This window comes from Phyllobates terribilis, unplaced genomic scaffold (assembly GCF_046119375.1).
Source record: "Phyllobates terribilis strain yellow unplaced genomic scaffold, ASM4611937v1 Scaffold_86__1_contigs__length_6382490, whole genome shotgun sequence".
In the NCBI taxonomy this organism is placed as follows: Eukaryota; Metazoa; Chordata; class Amphibia; order Anura; family Dendrobatidae; genus Phyllobates; species Phyllobates terribilis.
This window is the reverse complement of record NW_027362846.1, coordinates 3,419,941-3,444,599: the sequence shown is the minus strand read 5'-3', so window position 1 is coordinate 3,444,599 and position 24,659 is coordinate 3,419,941. Positions and strand designations below refer to the sequence as shown.

General features: G+C 45.7%; 1 protein-coding gene across 1 annotated transcript; it reads right to left on the bottom strand.

Moving 5' to 3' along the window:
- Nucleotides 1-302: 302 nt before the first annotated feature.
- LOC141197706 (oocyte zinc finger protein XlCOF8.4-like) lies at nt 303-24,631 on the bottom strand. Its single transcript, XM_073662792.1, has 8 exons — nt 24,567-24,631; nt 2,270-2,351; nt 1,961-2,140; nt 1,754-1,877; nt 1,573-1,670; nt 1,284-1,374; nt 1,119-1,162; nt 303-317 (listed from the first exon to the last, which is right to left on the bottom strand). Exons 2-8 carry the CDS (start codon nt 2,345-2,347, stop codon nt 303-305), a joined length of 630 nt encoding a protein of 209 aa, XP_073518893.1. The 5' UTR covers nt 2,348-2,351; nt 24,567-24,631.
- Between the last annotated feature and the right edge of the window lie 28 nt (nt 24,632-24,659).

The window sequence follows — 24,659 nt, the reverse complement described above, 5'->3', positions numbered from 1 at the left end:
TCAGAAGCTCTGGGCGGCGCAGGCTCTGTCCAGCCACTAAGATTAGGGTGACTGGGACCAGTAGTACCATCCAGTCTGCCAGTATGGGTGTGTGTGCTGTCCAGCTGGAGTAATCTGCTCCCTGCTTCAGCCATTTGGAAAGCACCGCACCCTACTAAAGCTGGAAGCATATTGCCGGAAGCTGCCAGATACAGCCTTGTTCTCCTCTGGTTCAGTCCTCTGTGCTCAGCTCCCGGCTTGTGTATTTGTTTCCTGTTGTGACCCCGGCTCATTTACTGACTGATCCCACCACAATAAAGCTATCATACAGAATGAACCTGTAAAAAAAAGACAGAATAAAAGATATGTTACATCCCAAACAACAACATATGTAAGAGGGGAGAGCTCCAACACTAAATCGGAGTTGCACTCATTTATGGTGGACCATTGGAGCTACTATAAGTCCTGAGCAGAAGAGTAGAGAAAGTATTAGCGCCCCCATTTCAGGAGAGATTGAGCAGTAATCTGAATTCCTTAGGACTGAAAACATAATGTAATTTATGACGTGGAGTGAATCCATGAAACCAGGGCTGGAGCCATGCCACCACATCTCCTGCAGGCGTGAATAAATGTATATTACAGCCATCAGCCACGCACAGCTTAGAGATATATCATGGCACAGGTGTAATCTTTTCTGTATAGTTTATCACAATCCTGTATGAAGTTAGTTAGTTTTAAAAGATATTGAAAAGTCAGCATAAAGGGAAACTCTGCTGTTATTGTACAGAAATTCCCACTTGGCCTCACTGCACATTTAATGTTGTCGATCATAAAAGTTAAGTTAGGTCAGGGAGACTGGACCTAGTCTTGTAGGGACCATATGAGGACATTCAGCAGCACAGAAGGGAGAAAAGGTAGATTCATCCAATAAGATATCAGGGTTCTAGGAAGCCAGCAGCATCATTACCCTCCACTTTCTCTTCAACTGATTTTCTCACTTGTCAGCACATTCTACGTACGCTGTCATTTGGCTTTGTAGTTTACAGATCTGGGCAGGTAAGGGTCAGTGTCTTCTAATCCCAGGGGGTAGGTGGATCCTCAAGTTTGTAAGTCCTACAGAAAAGGTCTTTCACAATTACAAAAAGTAATATGAACATTTTTGGATGGAGGAAAATGTTGTGGTCTAGAGGTAAAATAGTGATCACACAATTGTGACACAACAGCACTACACCACTGATAAAGCAGCCACAGCCGGTACTTGAGAAGAATCTGTGGCTTCTTTGCATTTAGTGGTTACTACTCACCTGGGTAGTCATATGTAGGAATCTCCTCTTTACACCGCTCATCACCCCTCACATATGCCTCTGTAGTATTAATATGGGTCAGATCTTCACCCTGAAACAAATATTGTAAAAGTCACAGACAGATGGAGAAGTCACATCTATGATCAGCTCTAATCCTGCCATCTCCACCGTTCTCATTACACAAGTATAAAACATATAATACTGGTGGATAAAACAAGACTGAGCACAAGACCTTCACAGCCGTCTACACATCATAGGGGAGATCTCATGATACATTCTCTCCATCTACCTGATGATCCTGAGGAACATTGGGATCTTCTTGTTTACAGTCCTGTGGAAGAAGAGGACGGTGACATCTCTCTGGTGTTGACCTCTTACTGGATAGATCTGGAGGAAACACATACAGGGACTGAATTCATTCTTTACATACAGATAATTATAGGCCGTGTGTATTTAGTCCTGTCTATTACCTGGTGATGTGAGGGGCTGGGGAACCTCCATCATGACGAACTTGTACAGATCTTTGTGTCCTTCTAAATACTCCCACTCCTCCATGGAGAAATAGACAGCGACATCCTGACACCTGATAGGAACCTGACACATACAATGATACCGTCATCCCCCCGATCCCTTCATAGCGTTACTGTATAATGTCCCAGCATTCCCAGCAGTGTCACCTCTCCAGTCAGCAGCTCAATCATCTTGTAGGTGAGTTCTAGGATCTTCTGGTCATTGATGTCCTCATGTATCAGGGGGTGAGGTGGAGGTCCAGTGATTGGGCTCAGGGGTCTTCCCCATCCTTCAGACACAGGGTCCTGACAGCGCTCACTAGAGGTCTTCTTCACTACTGTGTAATCCTGGTTATGGAGAGACACATTAATAAATCTCACTACAGACATTTCCAGAGTCCTCACCTCCCCAGTTCTGTCCATCTGTTATTCCCATATATAAGAATGATGTAATGTGACGTCATCAGAATCTCTCACCTCTCCAGTAAGCCGGAAGAGGATCTCTGGGGTGAGGTGTAATATCCTCTCCACCATCTTCCTTCTGTCTCTATCCATTCTTCTATAGGAAAATTATATAGATAAATTATTAGTATCTCATATTGTGTGAATCTGAGTGGATTGAAGATGAGTTGGTGTAAAATATATAAAATTCTGTGTAATAAAAAAAAATTAACAGCATTGTGATGCCGGTATGAAGCAATAATGTGGTAGAGCACTTCATACATCTTCAGGTCAGACAGAGATACCTATGTGCTATCAGTTGGGATTACGGAAGTTATAAAATAATTCAGGTAATTTAACAATATAAAGAAACAGCAGTCTTTGTACAGCCAATAAAATATGTTAATGGTTTATTTGTTTATATCTCACCACTCCAAGATAAGTTCTTCTAACTCCACCACCTTCTCTACACTGTGTGCACAATTATTAGATAATTTGTATTTTTGATGATTACTTTTATTATTTCACATCTCCAGTGCTGTCGGTCAATCCAAAGGGTAATAAACCTGAAACCTGAATATTTAACAAAGTAAACGTGAGGTGTTGTCTTAGCAGAATATCTCTGTCCAGAATTATTATGCAACTATATGAAAAATGAAAATTTTCCATCTTAATTATTTATTTTCATCTGTTATAGAATACATTTCTGACATTTAATAAATATATATCAGTGACCAATATAGCCACCATTCTTCTCAACACCAGTGATAAGCCATTCATCCATGGAGTCCATTCATTTCTTACTCTGTTGACGTTCATCTTTGTGGGGAGCACCAACCATAGTCCCAGACACTGATCAGAGAGGGGACTGTTCTCCTTCACCATAAATCTCGAGTTTAAGAAAAGCTCGAAAGTTCTCAGTAAGGTCTAGGTCCAGTGAGGAAAAAGTCATGTCATTAGTCTTTCATCTTTAAAATATTTCCGGGCACTGAGCAATGAAGACTTCAATGCTGTGATTGAGCATTGTCCCGCAGAACAATCCTGTTTTTTTAAAGATGTAGATTTTTTCTGTACCTCTGCTTAACCCCTTTACAACCCAAGGTGGTTTGCACATTAATGACCAGGCCAATTTTTACAATTCTGACCACTGTCACTTTATGAGGTAATTACTCTGGAACGCTTCAACAGATCCCACTGATTCTGAGACTGTTTTTTCGTGACATATTGAACTTCAGGATTGTGGTAAAATTTCTTCGATATCACTTGCGTTTATTTGTGAAAAAAATGGAAATTTGGCGAAAATTTTGCAATTTTCAAAATTTGAATTTTTATGCCCTTAAATCAGAGAGATATGTCACACAAAATAGTTAATAAATAACATTTCCCACATGTCTACTTTACATCAGCACAATTTTGGAACCAAAATTTTTTTTGTTATGGAGCTATAAGGGTTAAAAGTTGACCAGCGATTTCTCATTTTTCCAACAAAATGTACAAAACCATTTTTCTAGGGACCACATCACATTTGAAGTCACTTTGAGAGGTCTTTATGACAGAAAATACCCAAAAGTGACACCATTCTAAAACTGCACCCCTCAAGGTACTCAAAACCACATTCAACAACTTTATTAGCCCTTCAGGTGCTTCACAGGAATTTTTTGAATGTGGAAGAAAAAAATGAACATTTAACTTTTTTTTACAAAAAAGTTACTTTAGACCAAATTTTTTTTATTTTCGCAGGGGTAACAGGAAAAAATGGACCCCAAAATTTGTTGTGCAATTTCCCCTGGGCACGCACTTACCCCATATGTGGGGAAAAACCACTGTTTGGGCGCACGGCAGGGCTCGGAAGGGAAGGACCGCCATTTGAATTTTCGATTGTAAAATTTGCTTGAATAATTAGCGGACGCCATGTTGCGTTTGGAGAGCCCCTGATGTGCCTAAACAGTGGAAACCCCCCATAAGTGACCCCATTTTGGAAACTATACCCCCCCCTGGGAACTTATCTAGATGGGTGGTGAGCATTTTGAACCCCCAGGTGCTTCACAAATTAATCCGTAAAAATAAAAAAGTGTTTTTTTTCCCACTTTTTCATTCTTACGAATCAATTTGTGAAGCACCTGGGGGTTCCAAGTGCTCACTATGCATCTAGATAGGTGCCTTGCGGGGTCTAGTTTCCAAAATGGGGTCATTTGTGGGGAGCTCCAATGTTTAGGCACACAGGGGCTCTCCAAACGTGACATGGTGTCCGCTAACAAATTGGAACCATGTCGTATTTGTAGAGCCCCTGTGTGTCTAAACAGGCAAGGCAGGCAATCTCCGCAACGTTTTTTTGGCCGCGAAGCATATGGGGCGGAGACTCGAGCATGTCACTGAAATACCCACGATACTCAATGCATACCAGAGCACCCAATGCAAACTCAAGTAGCGAGCACTTGCACTCAACACTAGTCGCCATATCGCCATCTTTTTTTCTTACTTTTGAAAGAGCACAACCCTAAACCTAGCACAACCCTAACCCGAGAGTTTATTTTTTACGCCGTTCCTCTTGTGGTATAAGTGATTAGATGACTTTATTCTTCGGGTGGTGCGAATACAGTTATACCAGAATCATATGGGGTTTTTATGATTGACAGCTGTCACACACTAAAAGACGCATTTTTTGTAAAATCTAGTTTTTGCATCGCCATATTTTGAGAGCTATAATTTTTCCATATTTTGGCTGACAGAGTCATGTGATGGCTTGTTTTTTGTGGGATGACTTGACGTTTTTATTGGTGCCATTTTCAGGCACGTGACATTTTTTGATCGCTTTCTATTCCGATTTTTGGGAGGCAGAATAAACAAAAACCAACAATTCATGAATTGTTTTTTTGTTTTTTTTAAATTCTGTTCCGCGTGTGGTAAAATTGATAAGGTAGCTTTATTCTTCGGGTCAGTACGTTTACAGCGGTACCACATTTATATCGTTTTTCTATGTTTTGGCGCTTTTACACAATAAAAGCTATTTTATAGAAAAAAATATTATTTTGCATTGCTTTATTCTGAGAGCTATAACTTTTAGATTTTTTGGATGATGGAGCCGTATGGCAGCTTGTTTTTTGCGGGACAAGATGACGTTTTCAGCGGTACCATTTTTATTTATATTCGTCTTTTTGATCGCATGTTATTCCATTTTTTGTTTGGTGGTATGATGATAAAGCATTGTTTTTTGCTTTGTTTTTTATTTATTTATTTTACCGTGTTCAATGAAGGGGTTAACTAGTGGGACAGTTTTATAGGTCACGTCGTTCCGGACGCGGCGATACCAAATATGTGTACTTTTATTGTTTGTTTGCTTTTTTTTCATAATAATATTTATTGATGGGTACATTATATTTTTATTTTTGGTGGATTATTTTTTTTTTTAAATATTTTTAAAAAATTTTTTTCCACTTTCTGAGAGTTTTTACACTTTTTTACTTTGTCCCACTATGGGACTTTCACTTATTTTATTCTGATCGCCTCCTCAGCATAGGGATGGAGCACCATCCCTGTGCCATGCAGGCAGTCAGCGCTGCACAGTGAGAACATTGTGTGGTCGTGCACTGCGCAAGACCAAACAATGTTCCTGCTGCCTGGTGACCCGGATGTTATGATGACATCGGGTCGTCATGGCAACACCCGGGAAGCTCCATCAGACAGCGCTGGAGGCCGGAAGAGGAGTTGAGTATACCGATCACCTCCCCTTGCCACCGCAATGTTGCGATCGACTTCGATCGCAGCATTGCGGGGGTTAATGTGCTGGGAGCGGTGCGGGACCGCTCCCTGCACATAACCATAACAATTCATAGGACACGATAGTGCATATGCCCCAAATGGGGTTTATCGTAAATAATATTCATCAATGATATATATATCCATGGAAGGACTAATTGAATCCCATCGTTAAATTTTAATAAGAAGACCAAAGAAAACAACGAAAGAGGGACTACCAAAGATTTATCTTTAGAAATTCATATAAAGTTTATTATTAAAAAATTAATTATTATAAATATAAGGCACAAAAAAGGGGGAAAAAAGGGGGAAAAAGTGAACTTGAGAACAGTGGTAGCATAAAAAAGCTTCTCACAAACACAGTCACTACCCCAAAGGACCCCACATATACCAACTATTACAATCATATGACTCAGGCTTAAAAAGAATACACCAAACTGTTGTTGTCATAGCAACAGTGGTTAATAATCAAAGTCAATAAATATATATATGCATGGTAGTTAAGTAAATCACCTCTATAATATATAAAGAGTAAAATGAGAGGGAATTACTCATCAACTCCCTTCAATGAGCAATCCCTGTAGTAAATGCTAGTGAGTACAGATAAGTATTGATTGCTAATACATACCAGGGATTTCAAGTCACGGAGTTCTATCCAGGAAGCTTGAGACAGGGGGACCCGTGGGGAGAGCACACAAGTGCAGTGAGATGCCCCGACGTGCGTTTCACACTCCCTTCTTCAGGGGGCATGAAGATAAATGGAGCGACAGGTTTATATAGGCGCCAGCCGGCGCTCCATGCCGGAAATAGTGCTGCCATCACCTTGGAGACAGGCAACGCTGTACGGCACTCGCGTGGAGCCGGATGTGACGCATGCGTCACCACGGAGACCAAGACGCCGGCCAGCCTCCGCGTCACATGACCCCCGGCAAGCAATGCATTGCCAAGCGTCATTATAGATACAGAGAGCCGGCGGGCACCCAAGGCACCGCGACGCGCATGCGTACTTGGCTACAATGTTACCTTCTATATTGTGCATATAAACTTCAAGGCATGACTGTGAGAGGTGAATAAAAACACCCATAGTGAACGTGGACATGGAAAAAGAAAAGAGAGGAAAAGAAAAAAAGGGGGGGGGGAAGGAAGGAGGGGTGGAAAGGAAGGAGAGAAAGGAAAACGAGGAGAAGGGAAGAAAAGTGTGAGGCGGACATCATAAGGTATGTTAATGAGGGAAACAATGTCATAGGGATCCTGGCATAGAACAATTGATCATATTCAAAGGGTAAAAAATAAATAAACAATGGTGTAAAACGGGAAACATCCAAGAGGAGGTCCCAAGATTATTAATTAATACCCGCACAGCTTATTTGACCCCAAACTATTGTTAATTAGTCACATATCATTATACCCCCAACATAGCATATCATGCAGGGCAATCCTCCATACAATCGGGTATAAAATTCAATGAAAAAGCAAGAGATGTCCATATCCGATTATTCCTTTTCAAAATTCGCAGTGGTATTTGGTCTTTGGTCATCCAAGAAGAAATCCTCTCACATATCCATAAGAAAGTGTCCACAGTGACAAAGGGGAGAAGAATACCCCAAAAGCACAACATGAATCTATAAAAATTTTATAAAAAACAAAAGTAAATCACATGATAAAAACATACACAAAACATCTAAAACTAAAGTGTAATCCACTGAATCCCATAATTATATTCCTGGGTAACCATGAGCGAATGCCTTATAGACGCACTCGCGCATAGACACCCGGTTATCCGATGACCGGTCAGAGAAAGGGGGAATAACTGATGCTTTCATTCAATCCGTTTGGATATAAGGTATTCAGAGTCCAGATCCATCTGGACACCATCTGGGCCAATCTAAGACCCAGTTTTCCACCCCGTATACCTGGTATAATGCAGTCTATACCTCTTACCTTAAATAGGGAGGCATCACAATTGTGGTAGGTCTTAAAATGGCGTGGAATTGTCTTCACGGTGGATGTGTCCATGTGGTCGACTGCGGCAAAAATGGCCAACACATGTTCCCGGACCCTTACCTTAAATTGGCGGGTGGTCATGCCCACATAGATAAAACCACATGGGCATGTCGCAAAATAGATCACATATTTGGTAGTACACGTGATGAATTTATTAATCCTATATACCTTAGATCCATCTACTTTAGAAAATGTATCACTCCGTTCCACGTTAGGGCATGCTACACATCGACGACACGGTACACACCCACTCCTCCTGGGTTGTCCATCCAAAAAAGTGGTAATACCTGCCGCATTCTCATAGTGTGAATGTACCAAATGATCTCGAAGGTTCCTCGAAAGTCTAATAGAAATAGACGGTCTATCCGAGATAAAGCGTGATATTATTGAGTCAGCTTTAAGGATGTGCCAAGAACGGGCCAAAATATTCCTCAAACGAGGAAATTGGCAATTAAAGTTGGTAACAAAACGTACTTGTTCCTTCTTATTTCTATTAGCCTGGCTCCCATAGACCAAATCATGTCTTGAGGAGGACTTTGCCCTTCTATATGCCTGCTTAATCATTCGCCGGCTATATCGTCTCGCATAGAATCTCTCCTTTAATTCCACAGCCTGTCTCTCAAATTCCGTGTCCGTGGAGCAGATCCTCCGAATATGGAGGAACTGCCCCACAGGTACCGCCTGGATCATGTGCCGAGGATGAGAAGATTTAGCATGCAAAAGCATGTTTGTTGACGTTGGTTTACGGAACACAGAGGTTTGTAGGCAATTAGATGTATCCCTTCTCAGGGAGACATCCAAAAACTCCACTCGATAGGGATCAAATTGATATGTTAAGTGGATATTATAGTTATTACAATTTAATTCATTCATAAAATTTTCAAGAGAAGTGGGTGAGCCCTGCCAGATTATAAGGACGTCATCGATGTAGTGCGTCCAAAAAAGGACACAATCTGACAGGCAGAGGTCCCTTTCCCACAGCCCCAGGAACAGATTAGCATAAGCGGACACAAAGGCCGCGCCCATGGCTGTCCCTTGGAGCTGCAGAAAATAGGACCCCTTGAAAATGAAAAAAATATGGTTCAAGGTGAACTCCAACAGCTCAAGAATCAGGCTCCTCAGAGGTATAGGTAATGATGACGTATCAAGAAAGAATTTGACTGCGGAGAGACCATCAGAGTGCCTTATATTTGTGTATAGTGACTCAACATCTGCAGTCACCAGAATGGCATCCTCCTCAACATAGAGACCACCTACCTTCCTCAAAAGGTCCCCAGTATCCTTGAGGAAGGAAGGCAGACATTCAACCAGAGGTTGCAGATGTGAGTCAATCCACTTGTTGACATGTTCAATCCACTTGTGACAATCAGCTGACAACCGGCGGCGATCGCGCCCGCACAGCCTGTGTGCGCGCAGGATCGCGATGACGTACTAATACTGGTCGGGCTCTTAAAGCCCAGGGCACAGACGCGTATTAATATGTCATGGGCTGTAAAGGGGTTAAAGAAAGTGTCTTCTAAAAACTGGCAGAAGGTTTGGGAGTTGATTTTCCATCTATCTTCAATTTGAAAAGGTCCAACTAGCTCATGTGTAATAATACCAGCCTATAGCAGTCCCCACCTCCACCTCGCTAACGTCGGAGTCGAAATCGAGGTCTGTGCCCATTACTGATCCAGCCACGGGCCCATCCATCTGGTCCGTCAAGAATCACTCTCATCAGTCCATAAAACCTTTGAAAAATCTGTCTTTAAATATTTCTTGGACAAGTCTTTTGTTGTATCTTGTTCAGTGGTGGTCGGTATTCAGCCTCAGCCTTGTCTCTGAGCACGGAACACTTTGTACTTCTGGCCTCCAGGAAGGCTGTAGTTCTGGAATAGGACAGCACAAGAGGATAATATCTTCCTGGATGCTTCACATTTGAGTCTTCTGAAATCTTTTGCAGTTAATGCTATTCTTTTTTTTCTTTTGTGATCATATACACTTTTGAAGGTTCTGTGATCACACCCAATATCTGAACAATTTAAGGAGTGCTGCATCCCTCTGTAAGACTTAACCATTTTTGAGTTTTTATAGTCAGTAAAAACTGTTTTTGGCCCATTTTGCCAGAGAAAAACAAGCTGCCTAATAATTGTACCCCCCTGATAAAGGGTTTCAATATCCATAGGCCACACACCCCTCATTACAAAATACACATCAGCTGATCTACTTCATCCACTAAACATTTAAGTTTATACAGCTTGTATTTGGAAAATCTACATAAAAATGATGATATGGTCAGAATATTCACTAGCCTAATAATTGCGCACACAGTGTATGCTTCAAAGTGATCAAGAAACCTATTTTTTATTCTCACCTGCTACAAGCTATGGGTGCAATGTTCAGGAATCATCCTTCAATCCATAGACCGTGGATTCCACATCTCACCCCTGACAAAGCCAAAAAGTGAAAATAGTTGGGTAATAATCTGAAGCTTGTCTCCATTGTGATTATGATATGTTATAAGCAAGTTTAAATCTCTCAGTTCTTTCAATGTGTATTAGGGGTGCACTGTTTTTTTTATGGTAATACAAAAAGAAACACTGGCATGGTTGCACCTAGCAGGGTGCAGTGTATGCTCAGGTGTTACAAAAAATAAATGATTACAACCATATCCTGTAGAATACAGCAAAAGAGGAGAAGAACCCTATTAGTGGTGTGGGGCACTAAAACTATGGGGGTAACAAAGATGAGGAACATTACTGTATATGTGTCACCCTGGCCTGGATGCCACAAAATGTATTAAAGCTGTGTCTGAGAGCAAGGGGGAGGTTCTCTAGTCAGGCGAACATTAGTATGCAATGCCTCCTGTCTCAGGCCAGTAGGGGGAGCTGGCTGCCCCTATAAAAGCTGGTACTGGGGGCAGGGTTAGAGAGAACTGGATGGCCTGTCTCAGCACTGAGACGTGTCCCAGAGTGGAGCAGGGACAGAAAGTTGATTGCACCTAAGAGGAAGTGTGGCAGGAGGAGAGCCACAAGCCAGAGACAAGAGGCGAAGAGAGCCTGTCTTGGCAGAAACGGACTTAGTTTACCAGACTTTGGTGTCTGAGGCTGGAAGGATTCCACATCCCCCAGCAGAGAACCAGTCCGCAAGGGACTGTATATTCCTTGGCCTAAGAAGCCTGGAGGCCCTGCCACAACCGAAGGGACCAGTAAAGCCGTACAAGGCTGGGAGCAGAAAGGAACCCACGTCGCAGGCCATACAGGCGAGAATACACGGAAAGCTCAGAAACGTGGGCTGTTACTCTATAAGGAGGAGATAGCCAGAAGGAGCGCAGAAAGCACGGTAGGCCTACACCCTCACCCTGACCAGGGCCAATTTCCCCGTTGCTCTCAGACATCCAGGTCCCCTCCTAGCCGGGACTGTTTGTGGGTCAGTTTACCTGTTCTAGTAAAGACCCTGGACTGCAACCTGTTGTCTGTGTGCTCCTTGCTCCTCCAGCGCTACCAGCACTGGGACTCTCACTACCATCACTCCCACCATCCACTATACTGCCCTGGGGCCGCACTCTTCCCGTGGGGAGTCACACTACCCTAGCTGCACACCTCATCAGCCCCAGCGGTCTGCATGCAGCGGCGGTTCCTAATAACCGCAATCCACGGGTGGCGTAGTCAGACATAAACATCAGCACATAACGGACTACCACTGGCCTGACCACCCTGAGCCACGGAACCGGGTTGCCACTACTACTCCCACCGTTTCCCTATTGCCCGGATCCGAGTGCCCCACGGCCCAGGGGGCGAGTCATATATGGTAATGAGGGGGGGGGGGCTAATACTTTATAGGACACTATAGATGGTTATAGCACTATGTGGAAGTGGGGAAAAATAGGCAGGACACCTAAGGAGAGTAATGGAAAAAAAAAAAAAAATATATATATATATATATTTATTGTGAGGGGTCAGCTCTACGGTAGGCGCTGGTTCACACAGGGATGCAGTCCGTAGGTTCAAACAAACTGGTGGTTTATTAAATGTCCATAAACCAGGCAGGAGACAAAAATATCACAGCCTCTTTCAGGTTCCGAAAAGGTATAACAGAACAAAACATCAAATAGCAGTTCCATATAGAGCACGGCCTCAGCCGTTTAAATGCAGATGCTTTTCTCTGCCTCCAGCAGACTCTGAGCAGCACATGCAAGGTCTGCTCACCTTGCACAGCAAACAGCACACTGAGAGAGGCGCAGCTGTCTTAAATCAGGCCTTCCAAGACCTGGACTGGAGGTAAGTGAGCAGCTGATCCCCCCCCAGCTCTTTCAGCTGCTCATAAAACCCAGCCCTTTAATCCGGGCCCATTAACTCCCTCTCAGCACTATGTGTGCTGGAGCCTGCTTCTCCGGGTCCTACATCACCGAAGCTTGGTACCTCGGGGACACATACCTCCCCTCATCCACAACGTGTCCAGCTGCAACCTTACCTACCCCCCCACTTCCTCTGCCCATATATATATATATACATACACACACACACACACACACACACATATATATATATGCAGTACAGACCAAAAGTTTGGACACACCTTCTCATTTAAAGATTTTTCTGTATTTTCATGACTATGAAAATTGTACATTCACACTGAAGGCATCAAAACTATGAATTAACACATGTGGAATTATATACTTAACAAAAAAGTGTGAAACAACTGAAAATATGTCTTATATTCTAGGTTCTTCAAAGTAGCCGCCTTTTGCTTTGATGACTGCTTTGCACACTCTTGGCATTCTCTTGATGAGCTTCAAGAGGTAGTCACCGGAAATGGTCTTCCAACAATCTTGAAGGAGTTCCCAGAGATGCTTAGCACTTGTTGGCCCTTTTGCTTTCACTCTGCGGTCCAGCTCACCCCAAACCATCTCGATTGGGTTTAGGTCTGGTGACTGTGGAGGCCAGGTCATCTGGCGTAGCACCCCATCACTCTCCTTCTTGGTCAAATAGCCCTTACACAGCCTGGAGGTGTGTTTGGGGTCATTGTCCTGTTGAAAAATAAATGATGGTCCAACTAAACGCAAACCGGATGGAATAGCATGCTGCAGCAAGATGCTGTGGTAGACATGCTGGTTCAGTATGCCTTCAATTTTGAATAAATCCCCAACAGTGTCACCAGCAAAGCACCCCCACACTATCACACCTCCTCATTCATGCTTCACGGTGGGAACCAGGCATGTAGAGTCCATCCGTTCACATTTTCTGCTTCGCACAAAGACACGGTGATGAGTCCAAATTTGAGATCTTTGGTTCCAACCACCGTGTCTTTGTGCGACGCAGAAGAGGTGAACAGATGGACTGTACATGCCTGGTTCCCACAGTGGAGCATGGAGGAAGAAGTGTGATGGTGTGGGGGTGCTTTGCTGGTGACACTGTTGGGGATTTATTCAAAATTGAAGGCATACTGAACCAGCATGGCTACCACAGCATCTTGCAGCGGCACGCTATTCCATCCGGTTTGCGTTTAGCTGGACCATCATTTATTTTTCAACAGGACAATGACCTCAAACACACCTCCAGGCTGTGTAAGGGCTATTTGACCAAGCAGGAGAGTGATGGGGTGCTACGCCAGATGACCTGGCCTCCACATTCACCAGACCTGAACCCAATCAAGATGGTTTGGGGTGAGCTGGACCGCAGAGTGAAGGCAAAAGGGCCAACAAGTGCTAAGCATCTCTGGGAACTCCTTCAAGATTGTTGGAAGACCATTTCCGGTGACTACCTCTTGAAGCTCATCAAGAGAATGCCAAGAGTGTGCAAAGCAGTCATCAAAGCAAAAGGTGGCTACTTTGAAGAACCTAGATTATAAGACATATTTTCAGTTGTTTCACACTTTTTTGTTAAGTATATAATTCCACATGTGTTAATTCATAGTTTTGATGCCTTCAGTGTGAATGTACAATTTTCATAGTCATGAAAATACAGAAAAATCTTTAAATGAGAAGGTGTGTCCAAACTTTTGGTCTGTACCGTATAAGACAAAATATAAAAAAACACAAACAATAAATGTTTATATGATTCCGCTTCCCCCCCCCCAAAGTAAATAGCAAAATGTAATACATAATAATAATAAGAATCTTTACTTTTATATAGCGCTAACATATTCCGCAGCTCTTTACATACATAATTATTGCTGTCCCCATCAGGGCTCACAATCTCAATTCCCTATCAGTTTGTCTTTGGAGTGTGGGAGGAAACTGTAGAACCCGGAGGAAACCCATGCAAACACGGAGAGAACATACAAACTCCTTGCAAATGTTGTACTTGGTGGGATTTGAACCCAGGACCCCAGCGCTGCAAGGCTGCAGTGCTAACCACTGAGTCACCGTGCTGCCCAGTACATTAAAAAAATATTCGGTATTGCCATGTACATAACTGCCTGAATTAATAACATTTTGAAATATTTTTTTGCATATGGTACAAATCGAAAAACTAGGAATAATGTTTTTGGCCACCACAATTCCACATAAAAATGTAATAAAAAGCTATTAAAATGTCATATTTCCTCCAAAATTGTATCAACAAAAAGAAGAAAACAAGAAATAATCATTGATTCCGGTCCATCGATGGAAGAATGAAAATAGTTACGGGTCTCAGAAAATGGCGACACGGAAAAATTGTTAGATACTAAATTTTCAGCCCTGGTGACATCACACCTGTAGCGCATTAGACCGCTGACTGGCTGCAGTTATCACACACGCTAAAGACATGACATCACAACTGCAGCCTATAAAGAAGACCCGAGCAGCAGCAGAGAGCCGGCACTGGAGCAGGGGAAGGTGAGTAATGCGGATTATAGTATTTGTTACACAGGCTCGTAGATTGTGTACAGAACACTGATAGGGGAAACCTCTTCTATACTTTCTGCTGTTGGTTCAGGGCACATTGTGATGTTCAATGTTGTAATGAGCCTTAGCCTGAGGACAGACAGGAATAATGATGAGATGGCCTGAGAGCAGAGAGGAACGCTGAGGAGAAGGTCTGAGGGAAGAGAGGAATGCTGAGGAGATGGTCTGAGGGAAGAGAGGAGCGCTGAGGAGACAGCCGGAAAGTGGAGAAGAGTGTTGAGGGGATGGCCTGAGGTTAGATATGAGCACCCATAGGCGGATTATAATGAGGGCAATCCGGGCGACTGCCCGGGGCCCCGAGCCTCCAGAGGGCCCGTGGCTCCGGGCGGGGTGTCTATGTCCGGATTGCCCTCATTATATGTGCGGGCCGCCGCCGCGGCACATACCGGCATCAGTGGCGGGAGGGGGGGCCCGGACCGCTCCCCCAGCAGCGGCGCACGGCCGCTATTTCTTGATCGGCCGGGCCAGCACTGCAGCAGTTAACTTCCCTGTGCTGGCCCGGCCGCGTCACTGCTAGTAGACACGGCCCTGTGCGCGGCCGTGTCTCCTAGCTGTGACGTCATGCAGTGCGCCCCGGCCTGCACTGCTACTTACCACCGGAGAGCCTGAGGACTGGAGCCGAGCCGGGAGATGGTGAGTCTGTGTGTGTATATATGTATGTATGTATGTATGTATGTATGTATGTATGTATGTATGTATGTATGTATGTATGTGTGTGTGTGTGTGTGTGTGTGTGTGTGTGTGTGTGTGTGTGTGTGTGTGTGTGTGTGTGTATATATATATATGTATGTATGTGTGTGTATATGTATGTATGTATGTATATGTGTGTGTGTGTGTGTGTGTGTGTGTGTATGTATATATATATATATATGTGTGTGTGTGTGTATGTATATATATGTGTGTATGTATGTATGTGTATATGTATGTGTATATGTATGTGTATGTATGTGTATATATGTATGTATGTTACATAGTTACATAGTTAGTAAAGCCGAATAAAGACTTGCGTCCATCAAGTTCGACCTGTTAGTTCTGTAATTGCTAAAGTTGATCCAGAGGAGGGCAAAAACCCCAAATGATTTAGCCAATCTTCACCTGAGGAAAAATTCCCTCCCGACTCTGAAACCAGCAGTCAGAATAAATCCCTGTATCAACCTACTATTTTATTCTATTTTTAAGTATATGCAGAAATCTGCCTGGTATCTAGAAAAGCATCCAGTCCCCGCTTGAACTGGTTTAGTGAATCCGACATTACCGTCTCCTCACTCAGTGAATTCCATATTCTCACTGCTCTTACCGTAAAGAACCCCTTCCTATGCTGGTGCTGAAACCTTTTCTCTTCCAGTCTTAGTGAATGCCCTCTTGTTACCGTAATATCCCTCCTTTTGAACAAATCCCGGGCAAGGTCTCTATACTGTCCCCTAACATATTTGTATACATTTATTATGTCCCCCCTCAACCTTCTCTTTTCCAGGCTGAATAGTCCTAGTTTTGCCAACCTCTCTGGGTATTGCAGTCCCTCCATTCCCCTTATTAATTTTGTTGCCCTCCTTTGTACCTTTTCAAGCTCATTTATATCCTTTCTATATATTGGGGCCCATAACTGAGCACAGTATTCCAAGTGTGGTCTGACCAGTGCTTTGTACAGTGGAAGAACAATGTTCTCATCCTTTGCAGCTATACCTCTTCTGCTACATCCCATTACCCTGTTTGCCCTTACAGCAGCGGCCTGACTTTGGGCACTCCAATTTAGTTTGCTATCAATCAAGATGCCCAAGTCCTTCTCCATCTCTGAATTCCCCAATGGTTTCCCATTCAGTGAGTACTGGTGACTTCCATTTTTCCTTCCCATATGTATGACCTTACATTTCTCCTCGTTAAACCTCATTTACCATTTAATGCTCCACCTACCCAGCTTATCCAAATCCCTCTGTAGGTCTTCACTATCCTCTTTTGTATTAATTGTTTTACATAACTTTGTGTCATCTGCAAATATTGATATTTTACTATTTATCCCGTTGACTATGTCGTTAATAAAGATATTAAATAGCATTGGGCCTAGTACAGACCCCTGTGGTACCCCACTAGTGACGCTTACCCAATCTGAGTATATTCCATTTATAACCACCCTCTGCCTTCTATCCTTTAGCCAGTTAGCTACCCACTTGCAGACATTTTCCCCCAGCCCCATCATTCTCATTTTGTATACCAACCCATTATGTGGCACGCTATCGAACGCTTTTGAGAAGTCGAGATACACGACATCCACTGGTTCCCCCTGATCTACTCGAGAGCTAACCTCCTCGTAGAAGTCAATCAGGTTTGTTTGGCAGGAGCGATTCCTCATGAATCCATGTTGGTTCGGGGTTAATAGATTATTAGCATCAAGATGCTCCATGATTGCCTCATTAATAAAGCCTTCAAAAATTTTGCCCACAACGGACGTCAGACTCACCGGCCGATAGTTTCCGGTGTTACTTTTTGCTCCCTTTTTGAATATTGCCACTACATTCGCCTGTCGCCAATCAAGTGGTACAGACCCAGTCTCAACAGAGTCCTTAAATATAAGATATAACGGTCTGTCTATCACATTACTTAGTTCCCTTAGTACCCGTGGGTGTATGCCATCAGGTCCTGGTGATTTGTTTATTTTAATGTTACTGAGGCGTTTCTGTACCCCAGCTTGGGTTAGATTTGTCATACTTAGTGGAGGATTAAGTTTGTCACTTCTCATTTCGCCTGTTAGTTCTTTTTCCTTTGTGAAAGTTGACGAAAAAAATTTATTTAATAGATTAGCTTTATCCTCATCTTTCTCTATGATTTTGCCTTCATCACTTTTTATCGGTCCAATATTATTTGATTTAATCCTTTTACTATTTATATACGTAAAGAACAGTTTGGGATTTGATCTACTTTCCCTAGCAATACGTCTCTCTGTTTCCTCCTTCGCTATTTTTATTTGTTTTTTGCAGGTTCTCGTTTTTTCCTTGTAACACATTAGCGCCTCCTTACTGTTTTCCTGTTTTAATCTCTTGAATGCCTCTTTTTTGCTATTTAACGCCCCTTTTACGTTCTTCTTCAACCATATTGGTTTCCTCTTATTTCTGGCCCTTTTATTCCCATACGGTATATACCTCTCGCACTGAGTATTCAGAATTCTTTTGAAGGTTTCCCATTTACTATTCGTATTTCCTTGATTAAGAACTTTGTCCCAGTCTATAAGTGTGTGTGTGTGTATGTATATATATGTGTGTGTGTGTGTGTGTGTATGTATATATATGTGTATATGTATGTGTGTGTATGTGTATATGTATGTGTGTGTATGTATGTGTATATGTATGTATGTGTGTGTGTGTATATGTATGTATGTATGTGTATATGTATGTGTGTATATGTATGTGTGTATATGTATGTATGTATGTGTGTGTGTATATGTATGTGTGTGTGTGTATATGTATGTGTGTGTGTATGTGTATATATGTGTGTGTGTGTATGTGCAGGCAGATATCATTGTGTGATGTTTGCTTATATGTATTTTTGTGTTTCAAATGTGTTTATGCGTGTATGTATATCTGTATATGTTTGTGTGTGTGTGCGACTGCGTGCGGCCTCCTGCTGAGTATAGATGGCGCCGTGTGGCCTCCTGCTGTTTCTGGGGGGGGGGTACCGTGCGGCCTCCCACTGTGTATAGATGGCACCGTGCGGCCTCCCACTGTGTATAGATGATGCCGTGCGGCCCCCTGCTGTGTATAGATGGCGCCGTGCGGCCCCCTGCTGTGTATAGATGGCGCCGTGCGGCCCCCTGCTGTGTATAGATGGCGCCGTGCGGCCTCCTGCTGTGTATAGATGGCGCCGTGCGGCCTCCTGCTGTGTATAGATGGCGCCGTGCGCCTCCTGCTGTGTATCGATGGCGCCGTGCGGCCTCCTGCTGTGTATAGATGGCGCCGTGCGGCCTCCCGCTGTGTATAGATGACGCCGTGCGGCCTCCTGCTGTGTATAGATGGCGCCGTGCGGCCCCCTGCTGTGTATAGATGGCGCCGTACGGCCTCCTGCTGTGTATAAATGGCGCCGTGCGGCCTCCTGCTGTGTATAAATGGCGCCGTGCGGACTCCTGCTGTGTATAGATGGCGCCGTGCGCCTCCTGCTGTGTATAGATGGCGCCGTGCGGCCTCCTGCTGTGTATAGATGGCTACGTGCGGCCTCCTGCTGTGTATAGATGGCTACGTGCGGCCTCCTGCTGAGTATAGATGGCGCCGTGCGGTCTCCTGCTGTCTCTGGGGGGGGCGCCGTGCGGTCTCCTGCTGTCTCTGCGGGGGGGGGGCCGTGCGGCCTCCTGCTGAGTATAGATGGCGCCGTGCGGTCTCCTGCTGTCTCTGGGGGGGGCGCCGTGCGGTCTCCTGCTGTCTCTGGGGGGGGGGGGCCGTGCGGCCTCCCGCTGTGTATAGATGGCTACGTGTTCTCAATATTGAGTCACACAATTAATGTAAGGCTATGTGCCCACGATACAGAAATGTTCCGGATTTTTTTTTTAGCGTTTCTGCATCTCCCTGGCAGAAAAAACGCATGCGGATTTTAGATGCGGATTGTACATGCGGATTGTACATTCGTTTTTTCTGCTAGGGACATGCGGATGTGAAGCGTTCTTCACAAGCATTTCTGCATGCGGGTTGACAAGCGATTTTAGCATAACTTAGAAAGTGCTTGACAACTTGGTCACACTATATAAATCCATGCAACCGGCAACCAGCATGGATTTATATAGTGTGACCGTAAAAGAATGGTAAAAAATAAAAAATATATACTTACCTTCTGATGGCCTGCCGACGTCAGCGGTCGCATGACCCATCACATGACCAAATGACGTCACGGCAGGTCCTTTTCAGACCATCGCGAGCTGCCGGGGAGCCAGGACGCATCGGATAAAGACACCGGGGGCCATCAGAAGGTAAGTATAATATTTATTTTTTATTTTATTCTTTTTTTTACAGGTTCTATGGTACCCGGGTCCGGAGGAGAGTCTCCTGTCCTCCACACCCGGGTACCATCCGCACATTGAAACGCTTGGATTCGGCATCTACAGATGCAGGGATGCAGATTCCATGCGTTCTAATGCAAGTCAATGGCGGCGAAAACGCCGCGCTTCCGCAAAATAATTGGTAATGCTGCGGATTTTTCCGCAATGATAATCCGCAGCGGAAATTTCCGCAGCATGTGCACAGCACATGGGGATTATCATTGGGGAACATGGCAGGCCTTTTACCAAGCGTTTTTTAAGCATTTCCGTAGCGCAATTGCCGCTGCGGAAACGCTTAAGAAACGCATAGTGGGCACACAGCCTAAAAAAAAAATATAATTAATATTGTGGCAAATTAATTTCACGTGAACTATCACAGGGGATCATGTGACATGTCACGTGATAAATCAGGTGTGTGTTGAGGGGGGGTGTCTGGGGGGGGGGGCCGCGCCTTCTAAACTGCCCGGGGCCCTTGCTACTCTTAATCCACCCCTGTGAGCACCAGTGAGGTATCCAGAGAGCAGAGAAGAAAGGAGATGGCCCGAATACAGAGAGGAGCAAAGAGGAGACGGCCTGAGAGCAGAGCACTGAGTAGAGGTTCTGAAAGCAGAGAGGAGCGCTGAAGAGATGACCTGAGGGTAGAAAGGAGCGCTGAGGAGAGAGACTGAGCGTAAAGAGGAGCTCTGAGGAGACAGCCTGAGGGTAGAAAGGAGCGCTGAGGAGATGACCTGAGGGTAAAGAGGAGCGCTGAGGAGACAGCCTGAGGATAGAGAGAAGCACTCAGGAGACAGCCTGAAGGAAGAGATGAGTGGTAAGGAGACAGCCTGAGGTTAGAGATGAGTGCAAAGGAGGCCGCTTGAGAGCAGAGAGGAACACTGAGGAGACAGCCTATGTGTAGAGAGAAGCACTGAGGAGACTGCCTGGGAGCATAGAAAAGCGATGAGGAGACAGACTGAGGGCAGAGAGGAGTCCCGAGGAGATGGCCTGAGAGTAAAGGAGATCGCTGAGGAGATGTCCTGAGTAAAGAGGAACGCTAAGGAGATGGCCTGATAGTAAAGAGGAGCGCTAAGGAGATGGCCTGATAGTAAAGAGGAGCGCTGAGGAGATGGCCTGAGAGTAAAGAGGAGTGCTAAGGAGATGGCCTAAGAGTAAAGAGGAGCGCTGAGGAGATGGCCTGAGAGTAAAGAGGAGTGCTAAGGAGATGGCCTGAGAGTAAAGAGGAGCACCGAGGAGACGGCCTGAGAGTAAAGAGGAGTGCTGAGGAGATGGCCTGAGAGTAAAGAGGAGCACTGAGGAGATGGCCTGAGAGTAAAGGAAAGCACTGAGGAGATGGCCTGAGAGTAAAGAGGAGCACTGAGGAGATGGCCTGAGAGTAAAGAGGAGTGCTAAGGAGATGGCCTGAGAGTAAAGAGGAGCGCTGAGGAGATGGCCTGAGAGTAAAGAGGAGTGCTAAGGAGATGGCCTGAGAGTAAAGAGGAGCACCGAGGAGACGGCCTGAGAGTAAAGAGGAGTGCTGAGGAGATGGCCTGAGAGTAAAGAGGAGCACTGAGGAGATGGCCTGAGAGTAAAGGAAAGCACTGAGGAGATGGCCTGAGAGTAAAGAGGAGCACTGAGGAGATGGCCTGAGAGTAAAGGAAAGCGCTGAGGAGATGGCCTGAGAGTAAAGAGGAGCGCTGAGGAGATGGCCTGAGAGTAAAGAGGAGCGCTGAGGAGATGGCCTGAGAGTAAAGAGGAGCGCTGAGGAGATGGCCTGAGAGTAAAGAGGAGTGCTGAGGAGATGGCCTGAGAGCAAAGAGGAGCGCTGAGGAGATCGCCTGAGAGTAAAGAGGAGCGCTGAGGAGATGGCCTGAGAGTAAAGAGGAGCGCTGAGGAGATGGCCTGAGAGTAAAGAGGAGCGCTGAGGAGATGGCCTGAGAGTAAAGAGGAGCGCTGAGGAGATGGCCTGAGAGTAAAGAGGAGCGCTGAGGAGATGGCCTGAGAGTAAAGAGGAGCGCTGAGGAGATGGCCTGAGAGCAAAGAGGAGCGCTGAGGAGATCACCTGAGAGTAAAGAGGAGCGCTGAGGAGATGGCCTGAGAGTAAAGAGGAGCGCTGAGGAGATGGCCTGAGAGTAAAGAGGAGCGCTGAGGAGATGGCCTGAGTAAAGAGGAGCGCTGAGGAGATGGCCTGAGAGTAAAGAGGAGCGCTGAGGAGATGGCCTGAGAGTAAAGAGGAGTGCTGAGGAGATGGCCTGAGAATAAAGAGGAGCGCTGAGGAGATGGCCTGAGTAAAGAGGAGCGCTGAGGAGATGGCCTGAGAGTAAAGAGGAGCACTGAGGAGATGGCCTGAGCGTAAAGAGGAGCGCTGAGGAGATGGCCTCAGCAAAGAGGAGCGCTGAGGAGATGGCCTGAGAGTAAAGGAGAGCGCTGAGGAGATGGCCTGAGTAAAGAGGAACGCTAAGGAGATGACCTGATAGTAAAGAGGAGCGCCGAGGAGATGGCCTGAGCGTAAAGAGGAGCGCCGAGGAGATGGCCTGAGTAAAGAGGAGCGCTGAGGAGATGGCCTGAGTAAAGAGGAGCGCTAAGGAGATGGCCTGATAGTAAAGAGGAGCGCCGAGGAGATGGCCTGAGAGTAAAGATGAGCGCCGAGGAGATGGCCTGAGAGTAAAGAGGAGCGCTGAGGAGATGGCCTGAGAGTAAAGAGGAGCGCTGAGGAGATGGCCTGAGAGTAAAGAGGAGCGCTGAGGAGATGGCCTGAGAGTAAAGAGGAGTGCTGAGGAGATGGCCTGAGTAAAGAGGAGCGCTGAGGAGATGGCCTGAGAGTAAAGAGGAGCGCCGAGGAGATGGCCTGAGCGTAAAGAGGAGCGCTGAGGAGATGGCCTCAGCAAAGAGGAGCGCTGAGGAGATGGCCTGAGAGTAAAGGAGAGCGCTGAGGAGATGGCCTGAGTAAAGAGGAACGCTAAGGAGATGACCTGATGGTAAAGAGGAGCGCCGAGGAGATGGCCTGAGCGTAAAGAGGAGCGCCGAGGAGATGGCCTGAGTAAAGAGGAGCGCTGAGGAGATGGCCTGAGTAAAGAGGAGCGCTAAGGAGATGGCCTGATAGTAAAGAGGAGCGCCGAGGAGATGGCCTGAGAGTAAAGATGAGCGCTGAGGAGATGGCCTGAGAGTAAAGAGGAGCGCTTAGGAGATGGCCTGAGCGTAAAGAGGAGCGCCGAGGAGATGGCCTGAGTAAAGAGGAGCGCTGGGGAGATGGCCTGAGTAAAGAGGAGCGCTAAGGAGATGGCCTGATAGTAAAGAGGAGCGCCGAGGAGATGGCCTGAGAGTAAAGATGAGCGCTGAGGAGATGGCCTGAGAGTAAAGAGGAGCGCTGAGGAGATGGCCTGAGAGTAAAGAGGAGCGCTGAGGAGATGGCCTGAGAGTAAAGAGGAGCGCTGAGGAGATGGCCTGAGAGTAAAGAGGAGCGCTGAGGAGATGGCCTGAGAGTAAAGAGGAGCGCTGAGGAGATGGCCTGAGAGTAAAGAGGAGCGCTGAGGAGATGGCCTGAGTAAAGAGGAGCGCCGAGGAGATGGCCTAAGAGTAAAGAGGAGCGCCGAGGAGATGGCCTAAGAGTAAAGAGGAGCGCCGAGGAGATGGCCTAAGAGTAAAGAGGAGCGCCGAGGAGATGGCCTGAGAGTAAAGAGGAGCGCTGAGGAGATGGCCTGAGAGTAAAGAGGAGCGCTGAGGAGATGGCCTGAGAGTAAAGAGGAGCGCTGAGGAGATGGCCTGAGAGTAAAGAGGAGCACTGAGGAGATGGCCTGAGAGTAAAGAGGAGCGCTGAGGAGATGGCCTGAGAGTAAAGAGGAGCGCTGAGGTGATGGCCTGAGAGTAAAGAGGAGCGCTGAGGAGATGGCCTGAGAGTAAAGAGGAGCACTGAGGAGATGGCCTGAGTAAAGAGGAGCGCTGAGGAGATGGCCTGAGAGTAAAGAGGAGCGCCGAGGAGATGGCCTGAGAGTAAAGAGGAGCGCCGAGGAGATGGCCTGAGAGTAAAGAGGAGCGCTGAGGAGATGGCCTGAGAGTAAAGAGGAGCGCTGAGGAGATGGCCTGAGAGTAAAGAGGAGCCATGAGGAGATGGCCTGAGTAAAGAGGAGCGCTGAGGAGATGGCCTGAGAGTAAAGAGGAGAGCCGAGGAGATGGCCTGAGAGTAAAGAGGAGCGCCGAGGAGATGGCCTGAGAGTAAAGAGGAGCGCCGAGGAGATGGCCTGAGAGTAAAGAGGAGCGCCGAGGAGATGGCCTGAGCGTAAAGAGGAGCGCTGAGGAGATGGCCCGAGAATAAAGAAGAGCGCTGAGGAGACTAACAAGAAATGCAGAGGAGATGGTCTGAGGATAGAAAGGAACACTGAGGATACGGCCTAAGTGTAAAGGGGTTGTCCATTTACTTTATGTGTTCAGGGTAGTATTAAATGGCAATGGGTGGTGTTAAGGGTTAGAGGAATGGTTATGGACGTGGCCTAAGATGTCATCATGATGTACAATCTATCCCTCTTTATATTCTCTGACAGTTGGGAGGTCACACAAATGTAAAAATCTAATTATTTTTGTAGCTGCAAAATGCAATTGCAATGTGTGAATAAAGTCTATAGAGAGTGTGAGCCCCAATGGGGATGGTGATATTAATGTGTGTACAGCGCTGCGGAGTATGGAGGCGATATAAAGAATAATGGGGAATCTCCACATACCTCCAAGTGCAGAGCCGCCATCACATATATGGCTGTTCTGTGCGCACAGGACCTGTGATGAGGTCACAGGAGGGGAGGAGTCAGGGGTCACAT

What these genes read in the sequence shown, in the direction of transcription:
- LOC141197706 (XM_073662792.1), bottom strand. Translation starts at nt 2,347, where the DNA reads ATGGATAGAGACAGAAGGAAGATGGTGGAGAGGATATTACACCTCACC. An exon ending in TCTTCCGGCTTACTGGAGAG is followed by an intron (nt 2,141 to 2,269) that starts GTGAGAGATTCT and finishes CTCCATAACCAG; the next exon opens with GATTACACAGTAGTGAAGAA. An exon ending in CCAGCCCCTCACATCACCAG is followed by an intron (nt 1,671 to 1,753) that starts GTAATAGACAGG and finishes TGTTTCCTCCAG; the next exon opens with ATCTATCCAGTAAGAGGTCA.